This window comes from Macaca thibetana, chromosome Y, assembly GCF_024542745.1.
Source record: "Macaca thibetana thibetana isolate TM-01 chromosome Y, ASM2454274v1, whole genome shotgun sequence".
Lineage (NCBI taxonomy): Eukaryota > Metazoa > Chordata > Mammalia > Primates > Cercopithecidae > Macaca > Macaca thibetana.
In genome coordinates, this window is record NC_065599.1 from 7,038,519 (window position 1) to 7,059,466 (window position 20,948).

The following is a 20,948-nucleotide window of genomic DNA, read 5'->3' on the forward strand; positions in this document are numbered from 1 at the left end:
GGAAGGTAACAATCAAAATTGCTTCATCTCTGTGAGAGTGCTCAGGTAAACATCACTAACCTTTCCCTTTCTTTTTTTATTATACTTTTAATTCTACATTACATGTGCAGAACATGCAGTTTTATTACACAGATATACATGTGCCCTGGTGGTTTGCTGCACCCATCAACCCATCACCTACATTAGGTATTTCTCCTAATGTTGTCCCTCCCCTAGTCCCCCACTCCATAATGAAGAGAAAAAGCTTCAAACATCTTTATTGTTCAGGTTCAAAAAAAAAAAAAAAAATAGGTGGTGGCCTGGCACTACTAGTTCATTTGTTTCATATAATAAAGTATATAATTCATTCTTTTATCTCAAAAATGCTCTGGGTCTTCAACACATTGACCATCTACTGTGGATGGCAGATTTGTAAAATCATAATTCAATTCAGCTTCTAGAACTTAGGAAAAGATAGTTCATCTCTTCTTAGAGTGCCAAAAGTTTAACATGAACATGGAAATAGTATAAGGTAAGAGAGTTTTGATTAAATTACCCCAAAAGCTCCTACTCCTTGGAAGATGTTTTCATTCTGTGATTACAATCTAAGTTGATTCTATCGTTTATGTTCTCATAAATTTCTAATATTATATTTAATATACCAAAATCTCCTCTGATAAAACAAAACAGTCAAAAGTGTAAAGTGCAAAGATCCCTGTAGAATGTGCAGTGGTGTAATTTGTTCTCATTATTATCTGATTTAACTCAAAATTAAATAATTCGTTAACATTTTAATATTCTTGAGAAAGCTGAAGTTTTTTTAGGCTTAATTTTCTATTTTTAAATTTAAACATTTTAGAAACATGCAAAGTATAACTTGATTTCACTGATTTCATACTAGCTATCTGAATTAATATATCTCAAATATAAAATTATGAAAGGATTTTGCTACATTAGAAATTTTGGGGATCCTGAAAGCTTTTGTGTTAATGATTTAAATACCAGGTCATAAAAAGTATTTTTGAATTTGGTAAGGACAAAGCCTCATGTTCTTTGATTTAACCTTATTGTGTAGTCTGCTAAGAAGAAAAAAATATGCATTACAATACATTTGGATGGAACTGCACTTATGAATCCTGCAATGTCACAATGTAACAATGTAAAAATACTAAAGTGAGTACTTTACATGTTAAATTACAACATCATTGCACGTTGCCCTCCTCCAGTTTTGTCATAGTTTTATCTCTCCTTTCTCCCCAGTTTTGCATCTTTTATATCACTGTGCAGCTAAAGAAGCAATAAACAAGAACCTCAGTTTTAGGAAACATAGCATTTCCCCACTGCACAACCATGTGTTTACACTCTGTATATTCATCGCAAGACTGAATGAAAATCTTTCTGTCAAGGATCCTCCATAGAACACATCCACGTTTGGCCAGGTGTGGTAGTTCACACCTGTAATCCCAGCACTTTGGGAGGCTGAGGTGGGTGGATCGCCTGAGGTCAGAAGTTCGAGACCAGCCAGGCCAACATGTGAAACCCCATCTCTACAAAAAATACAAAAATTAGCAGGGTGTAGTGGCAGGTGCCTGTAGTCACAGTTACTCAAGAGGCTGAGGCAGGAGAATCACTTGAACCCAGGAGATGGAGGTTGCAGTGAGCCGAGATCATGACATTGCACTCCAGGCATCAAGAGTGAGACTCTGTCTCAAAAAAAAAAAAAAAAAAAAAAAAAAAAAAAAAAAGGAAAAGAAAGAAAAGAAAAGAAAACATCAACTTTCATGTTTGCCGCCATTGTCTTTTCCCTGAAATGCTAAAGTAGTCGCTGAAGATTTTGTGCCTTTTATGGAATGTTGGTTTAATTGGGTCACATATAAATGGGACTTTCACATTCACTTTTCCAGCAGTGGGTTTAGGGGTTAGATCTCCCCGTATACCCACTTACACTCACCTAAGGCCTTGTCTATGCTAATTGCAAATAATGACTTATTTATTAATAATTTTTAAGTAAGCTACCTAAAATGTCTCTAAAGATAACAAGTAATGGAAAAGAGACAAAAACATCCAAAGAATATACACTGGGAGTAGGAGATCAATAATATCATTGGCCTAACTGGAGGCCAAAGTCCATATGCGACAGGCAGATAAGATGTTAGGCGAATAGTAGATGTTCCCTTGTTGAGTTAATGATTATATCATAAAAGACAAAGAGGGGAGTAGAACGTAGCTAAAGATAAACTTTTTAAGAAAAAAAAAAAGGGAGTATTCATGAACCTGGAATTTTCATATCTTGTTGAAACCCACCCGAAGATCTCCTTTGCCTGAGACAAATCAATGCCTGCTGTGTTCTTTCTTTCTGATGGCAACAGGGACTTTCCCAAAGACAAACCTGAGGAGTGTGCAGACAACTTGCACAGAGGACCAAGAGGATATCTGACTTGAAGGAGACTTCGAGGTGTTTGGGGTTTTAGGGAAGAAGAGGCTGTAGAGTGGTTTACATGTTTTATTAGTTGGCATTTCCAAGAAAACTGTAACAAATTTGATCTTAAATGAATTACGGATACTTTTCCTATGGGTTTCCTTCAACACCATTCACACACACATAGACACACACACACACACACAAATACAAACAAACACACATACACCACAGACCACATACCAATGCTTGCCTTCACCATTAAAAGTCATCATCAGATATGTAAAATCTAACAGGGAAATGTTTTTCCTTTGTTTTTTTTTTAGATAAAAGGTCTCATGTGTCACCCAGGCTAGAGTGCCCATTGTGGTCTTGGCTCACTGCAGCCTTGATCTCCTAGCCTCAAGTGATCCTACCACCTCAGCCCCCCAAGTAGCTAGGACTACAGGCCAGTGCCACCATGTGCAGCTATTTTTTTTTTTTTTTTTTTTTTGGTAGGGACAGGGTTTTGTCATGTTGCCCAGGCTGGCCTAAACTCCTGAGCTCAAGCAATCCCCCCACCAAGGCTCCCAAAGTACTGGGATTATAGGACCAAGTCACCACTTTCTAATTTGTGGAAACCTGGACCTGCTTCTCTGAATCTCAATACAGAACGTTAGATTGAAATAATAAGGTGGAGACTACACTGTCTCATCTTTGTTGTATTTTACCAGTAGCTATTCCACAGATAGGTCACTCTTTCGGAGTCTTTCTCTTTGATTCCCTTGCCTTAAACTGACTATGTGATTTAGGAGGGTCTAATTTACTTATTGAGCACAGACGTTTTGATCTCACAAACTCTCTGTGACTCTGAAATCTGGAGCTCACAACTACTCAATTTCTCTTTGTTTTCACTGCAGTTTGGCTGTGATTGCACCAAGTAAAGAGATGCTTAAATATAAAGAGAAAATGTTAAACTGAGTCATTATGTAAACAGCCTGGTTTAGGAAAACCAAAAAACAAACTAGGAAGGTAGGACCTACTCTCAACAAGGGTTTCCAGTACTTCATTCAGGCAAGGAATCTTGCAATGAAAGATAAAGTCGTTGGATTAACATTCAATTAATATGACATTAAAGTTCCAAGAATACACTAATCTTTTCTCTTTTATAATTATTTCCTATATAGTTGTTTGCTCCCAAATCACTATGGTTCTAAATAAAAAATCAGAGGATTGATAATCATATTACTCTTATTTTTAATAGTTGATGACACTAAATATTTAAAAGGTTAAATGGATTGGTTAGGCCAGGCATGGTGGCTCACACCTGTAATCCCAGCACTCTGGGAAGCCGAGGTGGGCAGATCACCTGAGGTCAGAATTTCGAGACAAGCCTGGCCAACACAGTGAAACCCCATCTCTACTAAAAATACAAAAATTTGCTGGGCGTGGTGGCAGATGCCTGTAGTCCCAGCTACACAGGAGGCAGGAGAATCTCTTGAACCTGAGAGATGGAGGTTGTGGACATTGCACCACACTGCAATCCAACTTGGGCAACAGAGCAAAACTATGTCTCCAAAATAAAAAATAAATAAACAATAAATAGCTTGGCTAAAATACTATGGAAAATAAATAACAGTATTTAAATCAGCAATATTAAATGACAAAAATTAGACTACAACATCTTAGGAAGCAAGACTCCACAAATAAATAATGAGCTAATTGTTTTAAATGGCCAAATATTCCAATGGACTAGGCACACCTAAAGTTTCTATCTCTGACAATTTCTAAGAAAAAAATTCTTATGACATGCAGTATGTGAAAATTTGATTATATATTCTAGGTAATCTGTTCAAATTATGACAAGAATCAAAATTGCAATTTGAATTGAATTAGAATTCACATACTGGAAAATTATGTATGTGATGGAAAATGTTCTTCGTTAGGAAAAGCTATTTCTTAATTATTCAAACAGGCACAATTCATACTACCAAATAGTAGTATTCAAAACACACATAATTTCCAAGCACAGATTACCTGTGCTTTCAAAAAATACTAAATACTTTTCAGTTAATCTGTGTCAGGGAGACCCTTATTTAATAATCTTTCATAATTATCTTTACTGGCAAGCTATGTCTACACAATGTCAAACATCCAACTACCAGATGAAAATTGGAGTAATTTAGTAATTGTCACCAATTGTATGTTGATGTTGATTGGTTAAAACATCGCTCTCACTCTGTTAACATAGTTTTCATTTTTCACCTAGATTTTGTGACTATATGCATACAATTGGACTTTGTGTGTCTAGACAAGAGAAAGAAAATTAATTTCTCTTTAATCTCACACACAAAGAGTAGTTTTATTGCCATTTGATGGTTTCAGATAATTTTCAAAAAAGTTATTCTAATCCTTTCATGGTGATTAATTTATCTAATTCACATATGCTCAAAATCCATTTGATAACAGGAGCTCAAAAAGAGTAAAGTTACAAATAAAGCAGAATGATAATAATGGGCTCTTTTAACCAAAATGTTACTCTTCTTGAAATTCCCATTTGTTAAAACCACAGTAGAAACCACCAGAAATGACGGACTGTTGGTCTTATTTCTTAAGCTTACCACTCCATTACAATAAACTGTTATGTCACAGATGATCAACATTTATTATGCCTGGATTACCATTCATTCCAGACCCATTATACACATGTTATTTCGCTGAAATTTTCAAGTTCTGTTTTCTATTATTAATGATGTTGCACTAACATCAGATTACAGGTGCTTGTGTGTGCTGGATACTAAGCATTCTATATGGATTAAAACCTTAAACCTCTCAGCTGCCTCTATTTTAGACATGAGGCCACTGTGGCCCATGCAAGCTGAGTCACTTGCCCATAATGATTGATCTGCCAAGGGAATAAACTGTCATTCCAATTCCAGAAAACAAGTTTTGGCTGGCGGAGTAAACAAAGTGTACGTTCAAAATGTCAGAGAACCATTTTGCCCAGAAGTGACCACAGCTTAAGTTGTAGCCAGAAGGAGTGGAGTGCTCAGAAGATTTTGTCAGCAGTGTTTGTAAGTAGGAAAATACAAAATGTAAAGCTGCAGCCACCATCACAAGTGAAACTCTATGGAGACAGATGAGGAAATAACAGTTTGGGTACTTCGTTATAAGTCATTCAAAGCCATCTTCTCTGGAAATCTGTTATAGCTGTCTGAAAAAAAAGAAAAATTAAATGACCCTTTATTACTTTCCTGTGTCAAAACAGTGTATCTTTTGAATATGCTATTTAGGACAATTTACCATGGGACTATATTAACCTGATGCAAAATGTCAAATTTGCAGAATGTCCCTGAGTGTGGTGGCTCATGTCTGTAATCCCAGAATTCTGGAGTCTGAGATGGTAGGATCACTTGAGGCTAGGATCTCCAGACCAGCCTGGGCAACATGGGAAGGCTGCAAGTCTTTAAAAAATATAAAAACTTGCCGGTCATGGTGGCTGAAAATTGTAATGCAAATCTAATAGGGGATTTTTTTTTTCATTGTTTCTTTCTTTCTTTTTTTTTTTTTTTGAGACGGAGTCTCGCTCTGTCGCCCAGGCTGGAGTGCAGTGGCGCGATCTCGGCTCACTGCAAGCTCCGCCTCCCGGGTTCACGCCATTCTCCTGCCTCAGCCTCCCGAGTAGCTGGGACTACAGGCGCCCACAACCGCGCCCGGCTAATTTTTTGTATTTTTAGTAGAGACGGGGTTTCACCGTGGTCTCGATCTCCTGACCTTGTGATCCGCCCGCCTCGGCCTCCCAAAGTGCTGGGATTACAGGCGTGAGCCACCGCACCCGGCTTCATTGTTTCTTTGTGGATCACTCGAGGTCAGGAGTTTGAGACCAGCCTGACTAACATGGTGAAACCCCATCTCTACAAAAACTAGCTGGGCATGGTGGTGCATGCCTGTAATCCCAGCTACTCAGGAGGCTGAGGCAAGAGAATCACTTCATCATGGAAGGCAGAGGTTGCTGTGAGTAGAGATCACACCATCGCACTCCTGCCTGGACAACAAGAGCAAAACTCCTTCTCAAAAAAAAAAAAATGTGTGTATATATATATATATATATATATTCCACCATTTTCTAATTTGTGGGAACCTGGACATGACATGTTTCTTCTCTGAAGCTTAATATAGTACCAGTCTGTAGTCCCAGACACTCAGGAGGTTGAAGTGGTAGAATCACTGTGCCTAGGAGTTTGAGGCTGCAGTGAGCTATGACTGTGCCACTGCACTATAGCCTGGGCAACAGTGCAAGATCCAGCTCAGAGACAAAGTAACTATCACTCAAATTTTAGAAGGGAAATTTTTTAAATGTCTGGCAAATATCTGCCCTAAAAGAATAATCTATATAGTCTCCTTGGCATTCTTGAGGAAGGCAAAAACTCTAAGTGCCCAAGAGTGTTTTCAACTAGAAATTATTGGAAGTAGAATCCCAGAATGGAGATGGGGTCAGAAGGCTAGAAACCTAACAACTTCAGTGACTCTGAACTTTGTTTTCAGAGTAATACTTCATTATGAATTTCAAATAATATCACAAATCTCCACAAACTTAATAAGCTTGGAACAATACACATTTACTCTTTTATAGTTTCTTCAGAGTTTCTTCTACGGAGCAAAGGTTTCTTCCATGGAGCAAAGGTTTCTTCCAAAGGTAGAGTTTCTTCCACAGGTCACAGTTTCTTCCATGGGGATAGAATCAAGGTGTCAGCAGGGCTGTTGGGCTCCTTTCTGGAAGCTCTAAGGAAGAATCAGTTTCCTTATCTCTTCTAGCTTCTAAAGGCTGTTGCCTACATTCCTTGATCCTGGCTCTCATACTCAAAGCCAGCAATGTCCAGGTATCTCTTTCACACACTGTGTTACTCTACTCCAACTCTAATCTCCTTTTGAGCCACACAGGAGGGTCTCTGTTAATATACTGTGCTCAATCAGATAACCAAGGATAATTCTCTCTATTGGAAGGTCTGCTGATTAGGAAACAGAATTCCATCTACAATCTTAATCACCTTTGCCATTTGAAGTAAGTATTTAAAGCAGAATATTGAAGAAGTCAGGTGCCATGCCTAGTAACCTATTCCCAGGTTCCAGGAATGAGGGGTGAAGGCAGGAGGGAGGCCATGCACATCTCTCAAGGACCATGATTCTTCTGCCTATAAGTACCTATCTCTCAAAATTAGAAATGCTTGTATCTCTTGTAATCTCAGTCTCTAAGGCTTGCCTGGCATATAAATGTTCCTCAAAAACATTTTGGACAGGGAAGTGAAGTAGTGCCTACTCATTCCAGACACCTTGTGGTGAGAACTGTCCTTCTCCCCCTGCCAACTTGTATACCCAAGAGCAGCCTAGTTTTATCTCTTCTTACTCTTGAGCCAAATGAGCCAATCAAAACTAGAGCCAGGGATTTTTACTATAGAATTATGGAACTTTGTCCCTCACTGGTGGTATTGAGAAAAACAAAATACATCTAATGAAAACTGCAGAGAACCCATTTACATGCCATGTAAAGCAAGTCTATTTCCAGAAAGAAGCAAAGAAACAGACATAAGATTGATGATGTCCTTAGATTCATTGCTTCCAGGTGACTCCAAAGTCTAGCTGCATATCTGCCATTCTCCCAATCTGATTTCTCGACCTTTGCAGTAAATTTGGATATCTCACAACCCTTCTAATAAATTTCGATTTTTCCCTCACTGCCAGATTGAGGCTAGGTTATTTTCTATCAGCTGGATACAGTCCAACACCCCTTGACTAATGCAGAAATGCCGGAAAAGTGTGTAAGACTTCCTGAAAAGATGGGAGATACTCAAGGATGAAAATCATGCTATAAATTATATCTTGAATTAGATCCAGTGCTGTCTATAAGAGAAGTGAATTCAATTCTTGTGTGTGAAAACACTAGCAAAACTATTTGACTTTCTAGTTTCTTTCCCTGTTGTTCATCTGCCACCCTTTCATCGTAAGTAGCTTGTCCACCCCACAAATTGCCATGGTCAGCAGCTCTGGATAACATAAAAACATTTATGGTTCCAGTCCAAAGGCTTCTGCCAGTAATCCCAGAATTTGGCAGGCCAAGGTGAGAGAGCACTTGAGCCCAAGACCAGCCAGAGCAACATAGCGACACCCTATTTCTACAAAATAATAAAATGAAATATATTAGCCAGGTGTGGCAGAGTGTATCTGTAGTCCCAGCTACTCAGAAAGCTGAGATGGAAGAATTCTCTGAGCCCAGGAAGTCAAGACTGCAGTGAGCTATAATTGCACTACTGCACTTCAGCCTGGGTGACAGAATGAGACCCTGTCTCTAAAAAAAAATAAATAAATAATAAATAAAAGAGCCTTTATGGTATGGCACTGACAGAAACAGCACATGGTAAAGCAGAGCTTCTGTTACCATGCCACACTTAACACCTAAGTAGTAGTAACAGCAACGATTGGCATGTAGCTGCTTAACATAGATTTGTGTGTTCTAATGTTCCACTCATCAGATCCTAACAGATGAATCCCTTCTATAGCCCAAATATTCTTCAGGACACAGTTCAACAATTTACAGCTTCCATCCAGATTTCCTCAAAACAAAACTTGTCCCTGAACTGTCACAGAACTTTCTTCATTCCTTCACTAAGATGCTATGGCTTATTATCTACCTCTATGTTTACTAACTATCCAAATTTCTGCAGGTCAATGTCCATGTCATGTCTGTTTACATTTCATCACAAAGCTCCAAGTTTCACTGAATAGGTCCTAAATCAATAATCGTGGCATGTTTACTTAAGTAATAGAATTCAAAGTCTCAGGTTTCATCCTGGGGAAAAGACGACACAGACACCTTGCATTCAATCGTCTGCTCTTTTTAAAATATCTTCCTTTTTCAATTGTATTCCTAGAAAAAAAAAGAATTTAAGGTCTCTAGAAATTATAATGGCATTTGCTGTTATCCTACAATGGAAGAGACAATGATAGTGACTTTCTTTTCTGTTTTTCTTTTTTTGAGACAGTGTCTTACTATGCAACGAAGACTAGAGTGCAGTGGTATAATCTTGAGTCACTGAAACCTCCTTCTGCCTCTCAGGTTCAAGCAATTCCCCTGCCTCAGCCTCCTGAGTAGCGCAGATTACAGGCATGAACCACCACACCCAGCTAATTTTGTGTACTTTTGGCAAAGAAGAGGTTTCAGCATATTGGCCAGGCTAGTCAGAAACTCCTGACCTCAAGTGATCCACCCACCTCGGCCTCCTAAACATTAGAGGTATTAGCCACCTCGCTTGGGCAATAGTGACTTTCATTTATATTTTTCTTTATATTTCCCAGTGTTTTTAGTCCCATGATGAAGAATGGAAGGGCTCCTTGCACCTGAAATCTTTCAAGAATAAGAACTTAAGATGTATGTCCAGGGATACAGAGAAATAGTACAGGTGTAGGTCACTCAGGAAGTAGTTCCTTGGCTCTGTCCATTCCTCAAGGCAACCTGGACTTGCTTATGGCTTTTTCTCCTCCAAGCTTTATATTTAATATAACATCTTGTCTGAGCAAGTACTTCTAAATGTGTCTTTTTATTTTTCCCTACTTTTTAACCTCACTTCTAACAATACCAAAGGTTCTCATTAAAATCCTGAAGTGTTTCCATAGATTGCCTTTCTGTGTTCAGTCTCCTTGGTGATCAAGAGAAATCTCAAATTGTAGTGCCATCCGCTCATGTATGAACTGACATAAACTTAGTATGTGAGACTGGGACTTCTCAGCTTGACTTTCATAACTTATGTTTAATCAAGCTACCAAGCCATATTCTGCATTGCTTCCTCAAAAGACCCCCTTCTTTTTCTCTGGTTCTTTCTCTCTGTCTCTCTGACACATGTAGACACAAACACACACTTTCTCTCTCTCAAACACACACACACACACACACACACACAGAGCATGCAGATTCGGTCTCCAACTGTTCCTTGTCAACAACGTCCCATGTGTCCCACTAGAGCTTCTGACTGGCTGGACTGATTTTGATCTTATTTGAGCACCTATCAAAAGGTTAAATATGTAATTTAAGTTAATCAATTAACCTGTCATCTAGACAGCAAAGAGAAATTTATAATCTATAAAATTTAAATAAAGAAATTGGTAAGGTATAGCTAATTACAAATATAGAAATCTGTAATTAGTTATGAAGACTCGAGACTAAACTTAGTAGATCATGATGACAATTTCAATGAAAAGACTCACCTTCAGCAAGACCTGATTTATTTTAAAGGGAATTGTAAAAAATACTGCTTTCTAAAGAAAAATAATTTGTTTCATAAAACTATTGTACTACAAAGAAATTGCCAAAACTTTTTCTCATTCAAGTTATTTCTTAAATTTAAAGATAAATACTTACCTGAAATAAAGTCCCATTTTTGCATTTTTAAATATATCTACACATTTTATGAAAGCAGAAATGTAGAAATTTTAGCAGATCTGATCAAGGCAGAAAGACAAAGCTAAGCAAAAAAAGTAGAGATTCTGAGTGGTCAGAGCAGAATTCTGAATTCCAAATAATAATATTACTATCTATCCTGCTAAATAAAAGCACTGATACGAATTGAGATACTGCCTAAGAGAAAGTCTTTGGAGAGAATCAGCATAATGCCAACATTTCAATATGTTGTTGTGAATGCAGAGTTCATTCACTTAGTGAATGACCCATAATTAAACTTCAGTTGACTATTCTTCCTAGGAAATCTGAATTTGAAAACTATATACCCATAAAGCTGTTCATGTTTTATTAGCATTGGGTTAACATATTAAATGTTATTGTGTTTACAGACTTTCATTGGTGTTTTGTAGAAAAAAGAGGAAATTTTTAAAAACACAAACACATTAGTCTCTAATGTAGCTAGAATCATCTGACTATATTTTATCATTTGATTGTAGTGGGTACTGGAAAAAAACAAAGTGCAAATTTACATTAAGAAAATGGATTCTAAACAATGAAATACAACCATTGTATGAACTACCTCTTGCTTATATATTTTAAAAAATAAAGTTTTTCTTTGAAAACTCAAGGTGCTAATATCTCAAGTCATTATGTCATAAAGAACTATTTTCTCTATCTTTCAGTTTGTAAACTAGAACATGAGAGTGTCCTTAATTCTATTATTTTTCTACAGATTCATTCCTTTACAGATGATTCAGGTATAACATGCAACAATATATGCTCATATTAATTTTCATCTGCAAATAAAACTATAAAACATTAATTAGGCAATATATGAAAATAATTAAAGTCGCTATTGATAGTTTTGTCCATCCAGTAGATGGTCCAATATATACAAGTGGAACACAGGGTAAGCTGCTGCAAGAACCGCATTTGGAATATGAAAAATAAATTAAAATAAAATAAACAGGTTATAGAAAAGATCATGCACGAGACATTATACAACCCTCCTGGCAAATGTCTCTACACCCTGTGCAAGAGGTATTGTTTTCTGTTCCAATGAGGTACTCACCGTCTTCCGTGGGCACGTAAATGTTTAAGTAAAGGCAGTCTTCATTTTGATCTTGAACATAGGTCATCAAAGTATCCAAATTGAGGGTAAACCAGATGGGCAGCATGTCATGCAATAAGAATCTCTCATCCAGGTGCTGAGGGCACACAGCAGCAAACTGAGTAGCATTTCGGATGCCAGTCCAGGAGGACGGGGATTCTGGGGGCTGAAACCGCCTCTCCCCAGTGGGGGGTGAGGCATAGGGGACCCCTAAGTACTGTTCCACTGGACCCAAGATCTCACTGGGTAATGGTGTTTTCAGGCCCCTGATTTTGCCATAATTTGTGTTGACAACTGGATACTGTGCTTGGCTGTCAATGAGGGTGAACTTGATGGCAAGAGCAGTTATCCAAAAGATGACATTGGAGTTTAACATGACACAGACAGAGGTGAAAAACAAAGGGAGCCATAGCAGTCCCCGGGGCCGCGACATGGTTCAAATCCACATCCACATCCGAAGCTGTATCAGTGAGGTGGCTCCAAGGAGACAAAGTTCAGAGGCGAGCCTGCAAAGAGACAAGGTTTTCAAAAACTCCAATGCAACCTAAAGGAGTAAGAAAGCAGACAAGAATAATGAAGCCACACAATGACCACCTAGAACACTGCCTGGCTCTTCCATGAAACCCTCAACATCTCTCTATGAAATTCCTATTCATTTGTATAGGAATGTGTATAGTGCCATCTCCATATAGTCAGAAATAGCAAAAACATCACTTGTCTTTATTTTTAAATTTTTTTTGGAGCTGGTGTCTTGCTATATTGCCAAAGCTGCAGGGCAGTGATGCTGTCACAGCTCACTGCAGCCTCCAACTCCTGGGCTAAAGCCATCCTCCCACCTCAGCCTCCTGAGTAGCTGGGACTACAAGCATGCACCAGTATGTCCAGGAGATTCATTGGATTTTTTGCAGACATAGGTGTCCCTATGTTATCCAGGCTGGCCTAAAGAGATCCTCATCAATCAAACTTTCAAAGTGTTGGGATTATAGGCGTGAGTCACCATGCCTAGTGTCTATCACTTTTCTTAATTCGGGCTGTACATCCTATCACCAGGAACAATGCCTGACATTTGGAAAACACTCAGCACGTCTGTGTTGAATGAACAAACAGATGTTCAAGAATTATACAGGTTATGCAGGTGATAATAAGGACATCTACCAATTTCACTATTGTTTACCAGATTGGTTATCAAACTTGGGTACTCCCAAAATAACTTTTTATCAAATGTTTAAGGCAACTTTCACTTTTTCGTAAGAGGATATGCCTGCAGATCTAAAAGTTTTCAAGTAGGAGTAAAACAGAAGCATCTATTCAGGCCAATTCATCATCATGATGTGGAGATTTATCATGCCACTAGGGGAAAATCACCAAATAAATGAGTACAGTCTTTGGACACGAATTTTCCTTGTTCTAGTCAAGTTCATATATATATATATTTATGCTACATATTTCACTGTTTTGAATCTCAGTTTCTTGGAAAAAAGAACTGTACAAGATGGTGCATTTCAAGTACATGCTGCAGTGCTGGTTTCTTGAAGACTTCTATCACAATTGAAAGTGTTGATGCAATTATCCTGACTTTCCAGTAAGCCACTGCATGCCTGAGAGGGTATCATCATCACCCTGTAGCCCATTTAAAAAAGCTGAGGCTACATTTAAGTTACTTTCTCACTAAGCCTGGAGTCAACTTTTAAAGGTTCACCACTTCAATTTGTCTCTACATGAATAATACGACTATCGCTAGAGAAATCGCTGCTCCTGTGACAATAAAAGAATGCTGTCCAGCAATGGACAGTATGTTAAATGATCTTCTAGGGACAGAAAACATTTCACTAGGTGTCACAAGAAGGGTGCATTTAGAGTGTTCGTCATCTCAAAGTATGCAAATGTGTTTCCGAGGAATTTGTGGGTTATTCAGAGCATTTACATCGGAAATAGTTATCCATTTCATTTAAGTAATCAGTTGAACAGAATACATCACATGGCTTGTTTTATAATGAAACATATTGGAACTGGATCTATCACAGAATAATAATACCTTGGGGGGAAATTCCATAGTACATGACATCCTAGGAAAAGTTCACCAGAGTTGGATGAAAATGCACTGAAAATCTGGATTGTAACTTTGAAAGTGACAAGTAGCATCTCACCACATGACTGATTCAAGTGTTTGCTTCTATCTCTGAATTCTACTGTAGACAACATTTGGATGTCTGCCATACAGCAATCCCATTTCTGAATAATTAAGAGACAGACAAGAAAAACCAAAAGGTGATGTCGTGTTTGTTTGCTTCTTTCCTGAAAGATTTTTAACTAGAGGTAGCTGTTACTTTCAGAACCTTCCCCATGAGAATAGGTGAGATCATCAATTTTTTTTTAAACTTTTATTTTGGCTTCAGGGGTAGCTGTGCAAGTTTGCCATACAGGTAAACTTTTGTCACAGGGGTCAGTTGTACTGATTATTTCATCACCCAGGTACCAGGCCTAGTACCCAATAAATATTTTTCCTAATCCTCTACCTCCTCCCACTGCCCACCCTCCAATATGCTCCTTTTTCTATTGTTTCCTTCTTTGTGTTCATGAGTTCTCATCTTTAGCTCCCACTTAAAAGTGAGAATATGCAGTATTTGGTTTACTGTTTCTGCATTAGTTTGCTAAGGATAATAGCTTCCAGTTCCATCCACGTTCCTGCAAAGGACATAATCTCATTATTTTTTATCACTATTTATGGATATTACATATATCCATGGTATATATAAACCACATTTTCTTTATCCAGTCTGCCATTGATGGGCATTTAGGTTGATTCCATGTCTTTGCTATTGTGAGCAGTGAGGTCATTAACTTGTAATTCAGATAAACCTGTATCCTGGGATGCTATCTGTGTGAACCAAGGGAAGCAAGCCAACCTCTGCAGACTGCTTAAAAAGGTAAAATAGTGTGTCCCACCTGCTTCATGAAATTGTGCAGAGCAGGAAGGGAGCACATATAGGCAAAGGCTGAAGAGCACAGAAGATACCGTCAATGTAGACAACATGCTGCCACGTTCAACACAGACCTGCCAGAAAGACTTCTGGGTGCAGGGACACAAGTTGCTATTAGCTTATTGTTAGTATCAAAAAGGATGGCCACAGGTCATTGAAATTCTTTAGGCCTCACCTTACCAATCTACTCTTTGGCATTTTACATGCTATCTAATTTAATCCCACATAGTTGTAAATAATTTGGTATTACACACTATCCCAGGTTGGGATTAAATGAGATAGTATGTAACCTCAAAGTATTGCACAGTCACTGAAACAGATAGCTCAAGTGGAATTCAGTGGGAAGTTGTGATCCCAGGTTTATAAAGTCAGTTTCATAAGGAATTCTAGCCCATGCCTTAAATTCTCAAACTCTATGTGAGTGAGACTATGAGTCACATATTTGTTATACCTGACCCAGTTGTATGGTCAAATCCCTCCCCTGTCTAAATCTATAACCCACAAGGTCCTGATGGGTAGTAAATGATTATAAACTAGCAGCACACAAAGAAGATAGACCCAAGGGTACCTGTACAGTTCCTAAATCTAAGTTAGGCATTCACAATATTCCTAGGTTGAGAGCTATCTTTTTTTATTCCCTCATTTTCTGAAATTTAGCAAATTTGCAAAAAATTGCTATAATCTGAAGTCCAGCATTGCAGCATATCAGCACAAATGACAATATGAACCACATGATTCTTTGTTGTGGAGATGTTGCCTCTACATTGTATGGTATTTTGCAGCATCCCCAGTTTCTACTCACTAGATGATGGTGGCACCTGCACCTCCTACCCAGTTTTAACTATGGAAAATGTCTTCGGACAGTGATAAATGACCCCTGGTGGTCAAAACCACCCACAAGTGTTACTGGTCTAAGCCATCAAGCACAAAATGATAGTGACCGTGCAAGTGATTAAGTATCTGTAGGTACATTTAGAGAATATAATTAGTGCTGCCAGGTATGTGTGTGTGTGTATGTGTATGAGTGTGTGTGAAAATATACTAAGATGGAAGATTAGAGAGGATCTGGTGGTATGACCAAATACGAACAGCTCTGTTCTGCAGTTTCCAGTGAGAAAATCAGAAAGCAGGTGATTTCTGCATTTCCAACTGAGGTACTCAGTTCATCTCATTGGAACCGGTTAGATAGTGGATGCATACCACGGAGGGTGAGCAGAAGCAGAATGGGGCACTGACTCACCCTGGAAGTGCAAGAGGTCAGGTACCTCCCTCCCCAGCAAAGGGAAACCATGAGGGACTGTGATATGCAGCCCAGATACTACACTTTTCCCACGGTTTTTGCAACCCACAGACCAGGAAATTCCCTCAGTGCCTATACCACCAAGGCCCTTGGTTTCAAGCACAAAACTGGTAAGCCATTTGGGCCAACACCAAGCTAGCTGCAGCAGATTTTCTTCATAACCCAGTGAGACAGAACCATTCACTCCTCTGGAATGAGGGCTGAAGCCAGGGAGCCAAGTGGTCTTGTTCAGCAGCTTCCACCCTGATGGTACACAGCAAGCTAAGATCCAATGACCTGAAATTATTGCTGGCAGCACACTACTCTGAAGTTCATCTGAGACACTCAAGCTTGGTTGAGGGAGGGTCGTTTGCCATTACTGAGGCTCCAGGAGGAGGTTTTTCCCTTACAAATTAGAAAAGGCAGTCTGGAATTGCGGTAGAACCCACCACAGCGCAGCAAAGCATCTGTGGCCAGACTGCCTCTCTAGATTCCTCCTCACTGGGCAGGGTATGTCTGAAAGAAAGGCAGCAGCACCAGTCAGGGACTTATAGATAAAACACCCAGCTCCCTGAAACAGAGCACCTAGGGAAAACCGCAGCTTCAGATATAGCTTCAGCAGAATTAAACTGCTCTGAGGAGAGCAGTGGATCTCCAGGCACAGCGCATGAGCTATGCTAAGGAAGAGACTGCCTCCTCAGTTGGTTCCCTGACCCCCTTGCCTACTGACTGGGAGACACCTCCCAGGAGGGGTCAACATTTTATACAGGAGAGCTCCAGCTGGCATCTGCCATGTGGCCCAATGAAATGAAGCTTCTAGAGGAAGAAGTAGGCAGAAATCTTTGCTGCTCTGCAGCCTCTGCTAGTGATATTCAGGCAAACAGTGTCTGGAGAGGATCTGCAGCAGACCAGCAGAAGATGAGCCTGACTGTTAAAGGGAAACTAACAAACAGAAAGGAATAACATCAATGTCAACAAAAAGGATGCCCACACAAAGCCTCCAGTCAAACGTTATCAGTATCAACAATCAAAGGTAGATAAATTCATGAAGATGAGGAAAAACCAATGCCAAAATGCTAAAAAAAAAAAAAAAAAAAAAAAAAAAACAGAATGCTTCTTCTCCTCCAAAGGATCACAACTCCTCACTAGCACTGGCCCAAAACTGGATGGAGAAAGTTTGATGAATTGACAGAAGTGGGCTTCAGAAGGTGGGTAATAAAAACTCCTCTGAGCTAAGGGAACATGTTCTAATACATTCAAGGAAGGTAAGAACCTTGATAAACATTTTCAGGAATTGCTAAGTAGAATAACCACTTTAGAGAAGAACATAGATGACATGATGGAGCTGAAAAGCACAGTATGAAAACTTCATGAAGCGTACACAAGTATCAATGACCAAATCAATCTAGAGGAAGAAAGGACATCAGATATTGAAGATCAACTTAATGAAATAATGTGTGAAGACTAGACTAGAGGAAAAAGAATGAAAATGAATGAAAAAAGACTCCAAGAAGTGACGAGGAGGATGGGACCAAGTTGGAAAACACTCCTTAGGATATTATCCAGAGGAACTTCCCCAACCTAGCAAGTCCTGCCAACATTCAAATTCAGAAAATGCAGAGAATACCACAAAGATACTCCTTGAGAAGAACATTCCTAGACATGTAATAGTCAGATTCACCAAGGTTGTAATGAACGAAAAAAGGTAAAGCAGCCAGAGAGAAAGATCAGGTTACCTACAAAGAGAAGCCCACCAGACTAACAGTGGATATCTCTCCAGAAACTCTACAAGCCAGAAGAGAGTGGGGGCCAACATTCAACATTATTAAAGAAAAAATATATCAACCCAGAATTTCACATCCAGCCAAACTAAGCTTCATAATTGAGGGAGAAATAAAATCCTTTACTGAGGAGCAAATGTTGAGGGATTTTTCTGCCTTTAAGAGCTCCTGAGGGATGTACTAAATATGGAGGGGAAAACGATACCAGCCACTGTAAAAACTACCAAAATGTAAAGACCAATGACACTACAAAGAAATAGCATCAACCAATGTGCAAAATAATCAGCTAGCATCATAATGACAGGATCAAATTCACACATAACAATACTAAAATTACATGTAAATGGGCTAAATGCCCCAATTAAAAGACACAGACTGGCAAATTGAATAAAGGGTCAAGATCCTTTGGTGTGTTGTATTTAGGAGAGCCATCTGATGGGCAAAGTAAAATATAGACTCAAAATAAAGGAATGAAGGCATATTTACCAAGCAAACAGAAAGCAAAGAAGGGGTTGTAATTCTAGCCTCTGATTAAACAGACTTTAAGCCAACAGAGATCAAAAGAGACAAAGAAGGGCATTAAATAATGGTAAATGGATAAATCAAAAAGAAGAGCTAACTATCATAAATATGTATGCATCCAATACAGGAGCACCCAGATTCATAAAGCAAGTTCTTAGAGACCTACAAAGAGACTTAAGTATACTCAAACACAATAATAGTGGGAGATTTTACCACAACACTCCCAATATTAGATCAATGAGACAAAAAATTAACATATATATTCAGGACTTGAACTCAGCTCCAGGCTAAGCAGACCTAAGAGACATCTACGGAACTCTCCACCCCAAATCAACAGAATATACATTTCTCTCGGCATCACATCACACTTACTCTAAAATGGACCACAAATTTGGAAGTAACACTCCTCAGCAAATGCAAAAGAATGAAAATCATAACAAACAGTCTCTCAGACCACAGTGCAATCAAATTCAAACCCAGGATTAAGAAACGCACTCAAACCCACACAACTACATGGAAACTGACAACCTGCTCCTGAATGACTACTGAGTAAATAAGGAAATTAAGGCTGAAATAAATAAGTTATTTGAAACTAATAAGAACAAAGACACAAAGTACCAGAATCTCTGAGATACATTTAAAGCACTGTTTAGATGGAAATTTAGAGCACTAAATGCCTACAGGAGAAAGCAGGAAAGATGTAAAATGAATACCCTAACATCGCAATTACAAGAACTATTGAAGCAAGAGCAAACAAATTTAAAACCTAGCAGAAGACAAGAAAGAACTAAGATTAGAGCAGAACTGAAGAAGATAAAGACATAAAAACCCTTCAAAAAAAAAATCAATGAATCCAAAAGCTGATTTGTGGAAAAGATGAACAAAATAGATGTATTGCTAGCCAAACTAATAAAAGAGAAAATATCAAATAGACACAATAAAAAATGTTAAAGAGGATATCACCACTGATCCCATAGAAATGCAGACTACCAACAGAGAATACTATAAACACCTCTACAGAAAAAATCTAGAAAATCTAGAAGAAATAGATACATTCCTGGACACAATACACTCCCCAAGAATAAACCAGGATGAAGCTGAATCCCTGAACAGACCAATAATAAGTTCTGAAATTGAGGCAGTAATTAATAGACTACCAAGTTTAAAAAGCCCTTGACCAGACAGATTCACAGGTGAATTCTACCAGCGATACAGAGGAGCTGGTACCATTTCTTCTGAAATGATTCCAAACAATAGAAAAACAGGGACTCCTCCCTGACTCATTTTATGAGGCCAGCATCATCTTGATACTACAAACTGGCAAAGATACAACAGAAAAATAAAACACCAGGCAAATATCCCTGATGAACATTAGTGCAAAAATCCTCAATAAAATGCTGGCAAACCAAATCCAGCAAAACATCAAAATGCTTATCCACCACAATCCAGTCAGGTTCTGGTTCAACATATGCACATCAATCAACATAATCCATCACATAAACAGAAACAATGACAAAAACCACGTGATTATCCCAATAGATGCAGAAAAGGCCTTCGATAAAATTTGACACACCTTCAGGCTAAAATAATAAACTAGGTATTGATGGAACATATCTCAAAATAATGAGTGCTATTTATGACAAACCATAACCAACATCATAAGGAACGGGTAAAAGCTGGAAGCGTTCCCTTGGAAAACTGGCACAAACAAGGATGTCCTCTCACCACTCCTATTCACCATAGTGTTGGAAGTTCTGGTCAGGGCAATGAGGCAAGAGAAAAGATAAGGGATATTAAAATAGTAAGAGAGAAAGTCAAATTGTCTCTGTTTCCAGATAACATAATTGAATATATAGAAAATCACATTGTCTCAGCCCCAAATCTTCTTAAGCTGATAACTAACTTCAGCAAAGTCTCAGGATACAAAATCAATGTGCAAAAATCACAAGCATTCCTATACACCAATCATAGATAATCAGAGACAAATCATGAGTGAACTACCATTCACAATTGCTACAAAGAGAATAAAATACCCAGGAAAACAACTTACAAGGCACATGAAGGTCCTCTTCACAGAGAACTATAAATCACTGCTCAAGAAAATAAGAAAGGACACAAACAAATGGAAAAACATTACATGCTCATGGATAGGAGGAATCAATATTGTGAAAATGGTCATAATGGTCAAAGTAATTTCTAAATTCAATGCTATTCCCATCATGCTAACAGTGACTTTCTTCACAGGATTTAAAAAAAAACAAAAACAAACAAACAAAAAACTACCATAAATTTCATATGGAAGCAAAAAAGAGTTTACATAGCCAACACAATCCTAAGCAAAAATAACAAATGTAGAGGCATCAAGCTACCTGACTTCAAACTACACTACAAGGGTACAGTAACCAGTACAGTGTGGTACTGGTAAGAAAACAGACATATAGACCAATG

General features: G+C 38.4%; 1 protein-coding gene across 4 annotated transcripts in view; it reads right to left on the minus strand.

Annotated features, from left to right (window-relative positions):
* Window positions 1–20,948, minus strand: part of LOC126947159 (neuroligin-4, X-linked-like) — a 324,049-nt gene that overhangs the window by 228,519 nt on the left and 74,582 nt on the right. For all 4 annotated transcript variants that reach the window (XM_050777831.1, XM_050777834.1, XM_050777833.1 and 1 more), the window contains exon 2: window positions 11,899–12,443. In XM_050777831.1, coding sequence (XP_050633788.1) covers window positions 11,899–12,370 — 472 coding nt within the window. In that variant the 5' untranslated portion in view covers window positions 12,371–12,443. The remainder of the gene's footprint in view (window positions 1–11,898; window positions 12,444–20,948) is intronic.